General features: G+C 42.5%; 1 protein-coding gene across 2 annotated transcripts in view; it reads left to right on the top strand.

The window, feature by feature from the left end:
- The window catches only part of ALKBH8 (alkB homolog 8, tRNA methyltransferase), a 410,467-nt gene that overhangs the window by 133,574 nt on the left and 263,556 nt on the right, over positions 1 to 13,337 (top strand). For both annotated transcript variants that reach the window (XM_086935245.1, XM_086935246.1), the window contains exon 6: positions 908 to 1,012. In XM_086935245.1, the coding sequence (XP_086791371.1) occupies positions 908 to 1,012 (105 nt within the window). The remainder of the gene's footprint in view (positions 1 to 907; positions 1,013 to 13,337) is intronic.

Consider the following 13,337-nt stretch of genomic DNA (forward strand, 5'->3'; position numbering starts at 1 on the left):
TTTCTTCTCTTTATCTCTACCGTCTGTAGTCCCTCTCCCTGCATCCTGTTTAAAGTTTTCATGTCCCTGTCCGTCGCTGCACCTCTCCCATTTGCTTGCTATATTTTTATAACATTTTTACGCGGTTTAAACAGCCATTCCATTTTGTTTTCAACTAGATGACAGTTTTTTGTTTTTTTTAAAGCATTTGCGGTGCAATATCGCTCGCAATACTGAACATTTGAGCTATAGGCATTGCAACTAACAATGTAGCGCCAATAGCGCAAACCTTCAGTAATGCGAGACCTGTTGCATTGCAAATGCTTGTTTATTTTCTCTCTGGGTGGCTGTGGTGATCCCATTATAAATGCAGGGCTACAAATGCTGCAATCCAAAGAAAAAGAACATTTTGACTGGATAAAGTAAGTATGTTTTTCCAATGAGGGTTAAAGGTTTGGGATAACTGGGCATATTGAATTTGATGGTAGCATCTGTTCAAGAACAGTCATACCATACAGCCCCGCAGTGTAGAAGGATGCTGTGCTTTTCTTCTTTTCTTTTTTACTCAGTTGGCTGTAACAGAAGGTGTAGCCAGAAACGTACATCACTTCTTACATGCAAAGTCCCATGAGCATAACATCTCCCTCATTACTGTTTAAGAGTTTCATGAAAACCTGGTAACTATTTTTCTGAACCCACCGTTTACACAACCGGTAATAATGGACTATGCTCCAGGCAGCTACCAACTGCACATAATGTGCACTATGTCCTTGACCCAGGGAGTATAGGTCACTGTGTACTAAGTGTGAATTTTAGCCTAATATCTGTAAGATCCTAGGACTACCACAGGTACTAGCCTCTGAGTTTCAAAAGTGATATAGGGCGCACATGGCTTACCCTTTAAATGTTCATATTTTATGTTTTGAAGGTTTTCCTGAGACCTGTGAATTAGTACTAGAGAAGGTCATGGCACAAGGACTCATTGAATCCAAGCCAGACCAGCTGACAGTGAATCAGTACGAGCCCGGACAAGGTAAGGATATTAACTTTACTATTAAACCTTGATTTCTGCTGAAATATTATTTTGTTGGTATAATGCATGGGCTTTTGCTAATAGGGAGATGTACTTCGAATGGAAGCTGCAGTCAAATCTGTACCCTGGATATTTTATTAGCTCAAATCTCCAGTATTTATTTATTCATAAGCACTTTTTCTTGGAAAAGGAAGCAGCAGCGTTATTTGTTTTCACTGAATTCCTCCCATCTCTATTTTTTCTTATTTTTACGGGGAACGTTTTGTTTGCTCTACTCTAAACGGATTCATTGAGCTCAATTTTAAATTGAGATAAGGTTGGAATGAGTACTTGGTTTTCTAGACAGATTAGTGCCACAGCTCTCAAGTCCTGCTGTGAAACTACACTAGAAACAGCAAAGAAACAAGTTAAAAAAATCTTGCACAAAGCAAGGCTTGATAGAATACAACAGTCATTATAGCCTTCCAGGAAAGTACGTTTGGAAACACATCAGCAAGCAAAAGACAGCCATCAAGAGTGGCCAGATGCTAATTGGCAGCTTAGAGAAGTGTTGATGGCAGAAACGTTTGAGCCTCTCTAGTTGTATTGGTGCCTGGTTCCGTTTGAAATAATCAAACTTAACCTGTAATGTGATTCAACCGAAGTGAGAAGTTGTAGCTATCAAACCGACTCAGTACAGCTGAATAAAGGTTGGGAACTGAATTCATACTTTTAGTAGGCAGCATGGCAATAGACATTTATACTTAGAATATTTAAGATTTTCTAAAACATACCTGGGTCAATTGCATTACAAGCTGAGAGTTTTAAAATGATGCTTGCTTTGGACTAATATGAAGAAGGATAAGTCAATAAACTTTTGAATTTTACGTTTTTATTTTTATACGTTCAGGTACATATGTAGGAAATGGGATCACAGAAAAGATGAGAAAAGGGAAAATGAGAAATAACTTGGAAAAGGAAAATAACTATACAAATTGGACTTAGTCTGTGCAGGATTGTACCTGGTCCAGGTGTGGTGGGTGGCTCGATCGTTACAGGTTTTGAGGCCCTTTCAGTAGGGGTCTTCTGTTTTTTATTCATCCTCCGACAGTTGAAAAGTAGCTCCTTTTCTGTTAGTCTTCACCTTAGAAAGAGAAATGTGTGTGGGTTCAGTCCTGTGAAGGGTTTATTTTAGAGTTCTTATTTTAGTAATTCACTAATTAACTATATTCGACTGAGCTTCAGGGAGTGGGACTGTTCGTCCCTAGCCCAGATTACTGACAGGAAGAAGTATTCCACATCTCTTGCTCAATTCTGTGATCTGGCACTCTGGTAGGTAAAGGTAAAGTTGGGGGATCACTCCTGTTTTAACTATTTTCTCAAGCAAAACTGTTTAACTCAACTTAGTCGCTAAATGGTGCTACTGTGCTACACTTGCTGTCATGCCAAGTGTTGAATCAAAAGCATCAATTAAATTGGGCAACATTTATATGTACTTCGGCAACATTTCATCAGTGCGACATGCCACACTTTATTTTTAAGCATGGCTTCCGCACCTTTCTATTGTTCTGCGCGGTGCACCCACCTCAATTTATTATTAGCTTCTGCAGTCTTCACCAGACATCACCACCACATATTTTGTCCAGGCAGCAGTGGTCCTTCCAGTCCATTTGCCACCCTAAACATAATGCACTCCATTTTGTTGGGATCCGCCCCTTCGCAATATATTCCATCATGGCGGCGGCACTTAGCCGAGTCCACTTTCAGTAGCGCATACTATGATTCATTCCGGAAGTGCATCGTATAGTTAATCTAGTTGGCATGCCCAGACTTACTGCCTTTCAGTGTGATATCTACTCTACTTTATGCTACGTACTGGTTGCATCCTCTTCTCCAAATATAACAAGAATGGTTCTGTCGGGTAGAGCAAACATGAGTGATGGTTGCTATTAATGCTATCAGCAAATTAATTGGGTCCTGTGACACACAATATACTTGGTCCAGCTTTAACAAGACTCTATACTTGAACAGATAGATATCTTAGTTTTTTTAATCATTTACCTGGCCTCATTCTATTCCATTTGTAAATATGTATATGTCTGCACTGTATATAATGTTTACCGTCTACGCACTTTGCACCATTGTCACCTCCATTTGTTTTGTATCTCCCTTGACAGTCCATACTACCAAATTGTATTTATCAATGAATGAAGTAATTCCGAGATAAACATTCCTTTATAAAGCAATTTTTTCTACATGAGTTATTCATTAAGTATTATCTTTAAGCATGATGGCCACTTCTTTCTTTTGTTCAGCACAGCGCGTGTCGCCCACCTCTATTTATTTACTTTGGCAACATTTGTATTTACTTTGGCAACATTTGATCAGCGCGGCATGCCGCCTTCATCATTAAGCATTGCAGGCACGCCTTTCTTTTGCTCTACACTGGCGTGGCGTTGGAGGACTCATGCTATCGATCTCAGAAGTCTCAGTCTCACCAGTAATCCCGCTTTGTCCTCACTTTAGACACATTAGCTTCTAACTCACGCACACCACCTGCCACTTAGGATCGCTTCCCTCTCATTTCAGTTCTTAGTGCCTCTTGTCTTCCGTCCTTTGACAATAGTACCCTTTACTCCGGTTCACTTGTCCAGTCTCTTTTTTCATTATGATTACGCCTCCTCTATGGAATGCACTGGATGCAGTTGCTTCTAATAACTTCCTTGCATGTTCAGCGATGTGGAACTGTAGCAGTTACAATCCACCACTAGGTGACTGTTTTCTGTCCCTACTGACCACAGTACTAGAGATAATCACCGCTTTTAACACAGCGCCTTCACCCTGCTCACAGGAGGGACACCCACATGCATTCAGAATTTGGCATCTTAAACCACAGTGACTTGGCGGACATTTCTGTTCAATAACTTCTTTTCATACTGCTGAGTCAAGCACTGCACTAGCAGGATGTAATTCAGTATTGTTTGTTCAGAGGTGTGCGCTTCTTTAATTGCACAGATTATCGTATTTAAAGATCTTGTCATTAACTGGTAGTACTCTCTCACAGTTCGAGGAACGCCCAGGAAACTAGTCATTGCAGATTGACTACTTCAATGGTTCTTGATACGAGTGCTTAACGTTACTTAGCCCTTAGATTTTTTTGTGAATCGTCTAAATAGGGAATATTGGTTTTCATGTGTCAGACCGGCCTCTAAAGAATGGATTTGGGAATTATCTGTGCTGTAGCATTTAGACAAACTGTTAGTCACAAAGGTTTTAAGTAGCGGAAGAGACTTGTGTATGTAGCATTTTTATCGTGCAATAATAGCATGCTGGACTTCGCCATATTCACAAGAAGATTGTTTTCCCATCAGTATTAAATGGCACAGTGTTAGCTATCGCAATAGGCTGAGTTGGAGGACTCATGCTATCTATTTAATTCACTTATTCTAATTCTTTACTAAGGATTGGGCATATAGTAATTGTAACTATTTTCTAACATTGTGTTTGTTGCGCCATTACTCTTAACTTCTTTTTCTCAAAATAATTGTATACCTTCAGCCAGATCACTTTTGAAATTCTATTACCTTTAACACCTCTTATTCTCAACATACATTATTTGGGAACACTCGTCAGGCTTAAAGCCTTGATTAATCACACGTCATCCCTTTATAAAAGAAACATTGGCCTTCACACCCAGGCAGGTACTATATAGTTCGTGCTAATCTTTTTCAATTTTATGTTTACAGAGAATTATTCATTTGAAAATCTAACTCCATACATGCAGTAACACTGATTTTTCACTTTTTTTGCTGGTAAACATTTGAAATAATGTAGTGAAGCCTGTATCTTGGTTTACTAAAGGTTTATAGAACCTACTACTAATCCTTTGCCTTGGGTTGCACTTCAGGAAAGCAGTGATTATAGCTCTGTTCTTACTTGGTAAGCAGCTTTCCACATTGTTGCATAATTGTCCGGTAGACACTGTGGCTGTCTAATTATCCTTGACTTCAGTAAGACTTGGGCACCCTCTGCATTTACTGTTTAACCGTGGTACACTAATTGAAAAGTAGAAAAAACACTGTCACGTCACCTAAAAACACTGTCACGTCACGCTATGAACTAATTTTATTGGCATAGGATTGAAACTTTGAAAGTCTTATTGGTAACAGAGCTCAGCAGTACCCTCCCATTTTAAAATTGTGGCACGTATATTGTGCATGTTAATTACACGTGCTGTTATACTGCAGTACACCGACGTATACCCTACTTTATTTTGTCACCAATCTCTTTTTTTTATGCAATGGCATATCTTTCAATGCTAATGTTTAAGTGAAAGTGTGTATGCATATCTACTTGATATAAATTCCTTAATTCAGCAGTGGTATAACAGTAGAGCTGTCAACATTCAGAAAATATATATTTCCGAACATTTACCAGAATAAAAATGTGCTGATGTTTTCTGTAGATATTTTAGGACACCTCACAAGACTGTTAGCTTAAAGACATTAGGTTCAGACATTTTCATTCTAAGAGCTTTTGCGCCTCAGGTTTAAGATATTGGTAAAATCCTGGTTATTCTTACCCTCCCCCACTTTCAAATCTTTTCTTTAGCTCTTTAGTTCACCTGGGTACCTTGTGGCTTACCTGGATGTTTGGTGTGACATACAACACTACACAGTTCCTCACAACACAGTTCACCGTCCCACAATTCAACAACACTCAACATAATGAAGATATCAAAACTCCTTCTCAGGGGTCTCACTAATACAAAGAAGAAGTTGGCACAGAAGCTGAAATATAAAAAGAACATCTTTATTAAACTCAAATGAGTGAGACTACGACACACAGAAGCCTTAGCAACTGAATGAGGCAGTCTCAAGAGTACAGAACACTGGGGCCTTATATATGTGAGGGTTACATATTCGGCATAAAAGCAAGGGGCAGTCCTAGCTCATGCAAGCATGCCTAATATATACCTAATATGGACATGCAAGATCTGCCAAATATTAGCCAATAGGAAAACATTCAAAACAAGGCATCATGTAACCAGAACGTCCCCCTTGAGTCGTGTTTTTGCCCAACCCCATAAGTCAATCAATGACAGCACCTATAGGTCAATCAGTAATGGCAGGAAATGTTTGTGTGCTTCAAAGGACAACTTGCAAAATAGGATAATGCGGGGAAGGAATAACGAAGGCCAACAGATAAGATAAGGCAGGGAAAGAATACTGAAGGCCAACAAATAGTTGGGACAAGGATCAGTCAGTCTAGACAAGGATTAGTCAGTTTGGCTAGTTCCTGGAATTGGCTTCACAACAAGAAGAGGAGGTTATTTGACACGTGGCAGTACAAAGGGCAAAAACACTCGGTTTACCAAGCTGCCTGAGTGAGGGCAACACAAAATGGCGACGGAATACAAAATGGAGTTGAAACTGAATTACCTCAGACCCTCCTTTTGCCATTACGCAGGCAAATCCTAATTCATTGCTAGGTGAAATGGGAATATCCTTTATCATCGTACAGACAGAACACTACTTCAGGACCATTTTGGATGAACATATCCAACACCCACTTCATACAGTGGCACTGGAAACACTTGTGCAACCACAACTATACCCAAAGTCCGTTCTAAGCCTCTCTGGTAGGCTTCTATCGTCCATCAAATCTGCTTCCATTGTCGCATTGGGCCTCTTGATTCAGGCCTTCCATGAAAATAGTGCTTCTCAGTATCCGTTGGAGTGCCCTCCTGGCAAACACTCACAGCTCACTCGAAAGTCTCAATGTCTCAATGCAGTGCACCAGTGTCTCTCCTCTGTAGCAGACACTACAGATATTGTGCTCTTCATTGGTCGTGGGCACAGATCATCTCGTGCAGACCCAAGTACTCTTAATCGGGAAAGAGCAACAGACTTTCACGCTCAGCAACACTTTCAGGCTCCAACACTCGTTATTTAGTGTCAGAGGACGCTTGCGCTGCTCTTTCATTTAATTTTTCCTTTCATCATGGGTACCACAATGTAGTGCCTTTTGCCAATCTTGGATCCTCCAGTGCACTGCCCTTCCGTTGAAGCAAAGAAAAGGGGGGGGGGGCAAAACTCAGGCGAAGGGGCTCAAAGGACTGCACACTGTCAGAGGTTACCAGCACATGACAGGTAGAAAACTGATGCCTCAAACCAGACCTGTCATCAACAACAGGGATCCTTCTCTTTCACTCTTTTGCACTGAAACTCTGGTTCTGTGATGTCCAATGCCGTCTGATGGAGCAAATACAATGCTTTGGAGATACCATTGATGGCGTGCTGGCGATCGTTGTCCAGCCTTGCTACTTTCTGGGTGCTGGGACTGTAGGGCCAAGACGTCCGGCCCTCATTTGTAGCTGTCACTGATGGGAACTAGGCTTAAATCAATGTTCTGCAGGTTATTACGACTGAATACCGCAGAACCTAGTGACGTAGGAAATGTGACACAGTTGTTAGTTTCCTTCAATTTAGTACAAAAACAGTTCATTGTATTTAACAATGGGACTGCAAGCAGGTGGCCTGCAATCTGCGAGGGAGTGGCCATACGCCATGGGACAATTATGGTCTAGAATGCACTGTCATTCTCAAAGGCAATACTTCTAATCTCTTCAATTGGGTACCCTTCATTATCCTCTGCCATCTAAGGGTAGATAGTTACATGGGAATTCTATCTGAATGGATGTGCTCACACATGGTGGCATTGTCTAATGGGGTAAACATTTTTTTTCTCAATGATAACGTCTAGGTGTTCCTAAATTCCTTATCTAGAACACCTCAAAAGAGAAATCACTTGATACAGATTATCAGGGACATGTAGATACCTCCCTTTAATTGTGTATCAGGTGCACTATGCAATACAAAGGCTAATGATCAAAATGTGGAAACAAAAGACAAGAACTAGAGAGTCCTGGTATTTCCATGATTTAGAACACATCTGATACCACCGAAAATTAAAGAAGCAGGAACAAAAGGGTAAGAAACCAAATTAAAATAGTCATTGAACATTTGTCATGTTCAAAAAAATAAATGTAAGATATCTCCTATTGAGGTGGACAACGTGTCTTATTATAGTATTGAGTCAGTTAACCAGTCCATCACTATCCTGACAGTCAGACTGGAAAACATCGAAGTAGGCCTAAAGAAAATTCTTGAAAACCAGTCTGGTCATACAAAAGGGAATTATACATAATATGGGGGTACCTGGTACATTACTGCAGTCTGGAAGTGTAAACCTGAACAATACACCAACAATAATAAAAGGGGTGACTGGTGAAAGGAATACGGAAAAGGGAAATGGGACTAGGACACAGCTAAAATCCCCAATAACTAGGCACAATGCGACATCAATCAGGGGAGAAGCAGCAAAAGAAAAATCTATAGGAAGAACAAGAAATTACTCGGGTGATAGTCAAGTTTGTGACACAATACCAAGAGTATGGGTGATACACAAAATTCAAAATAGTACACAAATTTTAACTCTACCGCTGGCCGCACACCATATACGGTAATCTCAGCTAATATTCCAGTTCCTTCTTCAGGGAATAGTACACAAATTTTAACTCAACCTCTGGCCGCTACACCATATACGGTAATCTCAGCTAATGTTCCAGTTCCTTCTTCAGGGAAAAATGAAACCTGGTTTCCTTTAAGGAACAAAGCCATACACTACTTAGGAAGCAGAACAAAACTGACTAATGTAATATAGAAATTAGGTCACCATGTACTAGAGTCACAGATCTATAATTTATCCTTACGTCCAATCAGGATACATAAATCTAGGGCTGCCTGTTCCTTAAGGGAAGGGGCAGTAACGTGACTAACTGCAGGTGACACACTTTGATCCTGTATATCTCTTTTTATTTTCCTTCAATACCATTATAGCCAAATAGATATGCGCTGGTGAAGTGTTGTCTCTCATGTTCACAGCATGAAATATCTTTATCTGTGGAATTTAGTATCAGACTAAGTCCAACCAACTGTTGCGCAGCGATATGCATCGTCATGACCATCCCTTCACAACACAGGAGAAATTGTAATAGTATCAGAAGCAACAACATAAAACAAAAACATGCATAAAATAAAAAAAACGCACATGTCAAGCCATCAGATATACTTGCTGTATACCAAGCACAAAAAGCATAGACAAAACAATAGCATATGTAAATGAGCAGTGACGCATAACACTATGTCATGTACTGTATGCACTGTGAACCTGCAGCCCAAAACCCAATATTCGGGCCTGCTTAATTTGTCAGGCTTAAAATCAAAATTACACTTTCTTTTATTTTCCTCACCCTCCTTTTGACAGCTGGTCACCAGTTAGTGGTGATCGGCTGTCAAATACAACTTACTGTGTCGCTTCTGACACACAGGACCAGAAGGAACAATTCATAGAAGGACAAAATGCAAAAACATGAAAAACACACAAACATTTTTTTTTTTAAAGGAGTCATACAAAAACTCATCTTGTTTCAAAATACTGCTGATACTTCACATAACACACAAAATATCAACTGTAATTAACCATCTTAAATTAAGGCAACTACATGGACATTATTTTTCAAAAGCAGAAATACGAATGTATCACCCCCTTTGAGGCCCTGCTTTTCCAAGCAATGATTTCTCCATCTGTTTACACTCACTCCTAACTCCCACCTTACTGACCTCAAGGTCAAAATCTGCCTCGCGTCCTCAGCCCTCTCTCTCTCCTCACCCTGAAGCTGTCAAAGACAAAAACCCTTCTTAACTCTTTGTAACCTGCAATAATTAACCCTATTTAAAAACACATGTTATATATATTACTTCTGTTAGGGGCTACAATTTATTTCTATTCTTAGATTATTAAAACAGTTACTGTGAATAATTCGCAGAACATAATAACATAACATACTAGCTTTATAACAAATGTGTGTTACTACCCTATGCAACAGTACTCAGTTCATCAACCTTAAATGAATGAACGTCTCAGTAGGTCCAGCTAGAGTTTGTAGCGGTTAGCAACCCTCAGATATCCCAAGAAGAGAAACCCTAAGCCACTAACCTTCAGGTACTGGCCGGCGGGGACCACAGCGCGAAGAATAGTCACCCAGTTCCCAAATAATGCCCAATCTCCCTGCACTATACACATGCAAGGGACAGAAGGCACTCCAGGAAAAAGGGAGAGAACAACGAAGGAGGATGTTGTTGAGAAGTACCCCTCTTGGTCTGGTCACAAGGGAAGGAGGTCTTCAAGTCACAACAATACTGGGAAAACACAAATGAACAGACCATTAGTTCCCTGCCTACAGTTCGTAGACTACCAAAGGATTTAAGGAAAACTCCGTACTTACAAAAGATATCAGGGGATATGCCCAAAAGGATTCTGGGTGAAGTAGTAACGGTTCGGTAATTCTGAGACTCAGGAGTTCCTTTACCACTAGGCACCCTGAAAGGATTACAGGGGTGGCTTCGATAGAACCTACTAGTTACTGTCACTGAAGGTAGTAAACGAAGTATGACAACAACGGAAATGTTACTCCGCCTCAGGACTAAAGGAAACAAAAAGAATCAATTTCTATAGCACGGCCGTGCTTTACAAGTTCCTACCTCTAAGTGTTCGAGAAGGAAAAGAAGCGGCGTCCTCCTAGCGGGAAGGCAAGCGTCCGCGCACAACTCTGTTCGGCGTCCTCCTAGCGGGAAGGCAAGCGTCCGCGCACCACTTTATCCGGCGTCCTCCTAGCGGGAAGGCAAGCGTCCGCGCACAACTCTGTTCGGCGTCCTCCTAGCGGGAAGGCAAGCGTCCGCGCACAAGCTCTCTCTCTCCTGAAACGATGGCAAGATTGATAAGCACTGAGCTACGCAGGAGGATTGCTTATATCTCTGGTCCCACAACCACTTCCGGTTAGCTCGCGCCCAGGTCCTTCTGGGAGTTGTAGTGCCCTGGCGGTTTCCTCGTATTGCGTACCTGTTTCGACCCCTCGAGGACAGCAGCGCTACAGAGCCCCCTCTTAAGGACTGCCGACTCGGCGGTCGACCCGGCTTCCCCGGATGCACCTCGTGGAAGCGAACCACCAACTCGGGACAATGGAGATTTTGCTCAGGTTCCCATGTCCTTTCCTCAACACCAAACCCCTTCCAATGTACTAGATACTGAACCCTTCCCCGAAACAGCCTTGAGTCCAACAGTTCCTGCACCTCATATTCCTCCAACCCGTCCACTATCACTGGAGGGGGATGAACGGGCAGTCTCGTCTCTACAGGACAGGGCTGGAGAAGGGACACATGAAACACAGGATGGATATGCCAGGTGCGAGGGATAGACACTCTCATGGCCACAGGGTTAACCACTTCCTCGATACTGTAAGGACCTATGTACTTGGGTTTTAGCTTGTTGACACCCCTGAGATGGATATACCTCGTGGAGAGCCATACCTTGTCCCCCACCTCGTACACTGGCTCAGGGCTGCGTTTCTTGTCCGCATGTCTTTTCTGTGTTGCTTGTGCCGCTGACAGATGATGGATGGCGTCGACCCTAACCGCATGCAGATGAGCATGGTGTTCTTGGATGCTCGGCAGCGGGGATGCTACAGGCCATTCAAAAGGAAGAATGTTCGGGTGATATCCCAAAAGACAAAAGAATGGGGAGCAGCCCAGGGTGGAGTGCTCGGTGTTATTATAGGTGAACTCCGCCATCCACAGGAGGGTGACCCAGTCCGTAGAGTTCTGCAGGGAAAAACATCGCAGGTACTGCTCTATGGTCTGGTTGAGGCGTTCTGTTTTTCCGTCTGTTTGAGGGTGGTAACTCGTTGAGAGCCGGGCATCGATGTTCAGCGTTTTGCAAAGGGCTTTCCAGAAACGGGATGTAAACTGCGAACCCCTATCGGTAATAAAGACGGATGGGATGCCATGGGCTCTCACAAGATGTTGCAGGATCACTAGTGCTAGTTCTGCGGATTTTGGTAGTCCCTCCAACGGTACAAAATGGCCCATTTTGGTCAGATGGTCAACGAGGACCAAGATTGTAGTCTTTCCTTGACACAAAGGCATTTCAACAATGAAGTCCATTGATACAGTGTGCCAAGGTTTGGGAGGAATGGGAATCGGGCGGAGCAACCCAGCTGGTCGGTTATGTATCGCCTTGCTTTGTGCACACACAGAACAATTCCGGACGTATTTCTTTACGTCGTTTCTGAGGTTGGGCCACCAGAAAGATCGTTCTATGGTGGCAATCGTTTTATATACACCCCAATGCCCTCCTAGTACAGAGTCGTGAGCCCACGTAAGTACCTGCATCTGTAGGCCAGGGTCCGGGACATACAAGGCATGGTGATGATACAAAAGGTCGTTGTTTTGTGTTCGCCCTAGGGGTTCTTCTTGGAGCCAAGTTGGAATATCGACGTCCGTCAAAGATACCCTAATGTCCTCGAGGAAATCAGTGGATGTGAGCAAGGCAATGGTGCTTTCGGGAAAAGCACCCTCAGACAAGATAGAAGGTGGTTCGCTGTGGTCTAGGGTGTCAGAGTCAAGGATGTCCAGGTTCCTGGAAAGGGCATCGGCCTTCCCATTTTGAGGGCCGGGACGATACTTGATCACAAAATCGTAATCCGAGAAAAAGAGTGTCCATCGGAGTTGTCTTGGCGTGAGTGCCTTCGCCGTTTTCAAGAACAAAAGGTTCCTGTGATCCGTGTATATCTCAAAGGTGTGCCGGGCCCCCCACAAGTAGTGTCTCCATTCTTCGCAGCCTCTTTTGATGGCGAGCAATTCTTTATCCGTGATGGAATAATTGATCTCGCTTGGGCTCAGTTTCTTGGAGTAATAGGCGACGGGGTGTATTTGTCCAGTTGTTGGATGTCGTTGGGACAAGACCCCTCCCAGAGCGTATTGAGATGCATCCGTTTCAAGTATGAATGGTAGTTGGGCATCTGGATGGCGCAAAATGGGGGCTTGAATGAATCGCTCCTTGAGGGTGCGAAAGGATAGGTCTGCTTCTTCCCCCCACTGGAATGGCACGTTTTTTCGCAGCAGACAGGAGATGGGATAGATAATCTTGGAGAAATCTTTTATAAATCTCCTGTAATAATTTGCAAAGCCCAAAAAACTCTGCACTGATTTGACGCTCTGTGGCGTAGCCCAGTTCATAATGGCCTCTACCTTTCCATTTTCCATTTGGAAACCGTTAGCATTTATCACGTAGCCTAGAAAGGACACCTCTGGGACATGAAACAGACACTTCTCAAGTTTAGCGTATAATTCGTTTTGTTGCAGGCGTTCTAACACTGCAGTGACGTGTTGTACGTGGTCTTGCATGGTCTTCGAATAGATGAGAATATCGTCTATGTATACCATGC

Source organism: Lissotriton vulgaris, chromosome 8 (genome assembly GCF_964263255.1).
Source record: "Lissotriton vulgaris chromosome 8, aLisVul1.2, whole genome shotgun sequence".
Lineage (NCBI taxonomy): Eukaryota > Metazoa > Chordata > Amphibia > Caudata > Salamandridae > Lissotriton > Lissotriton vulgaris.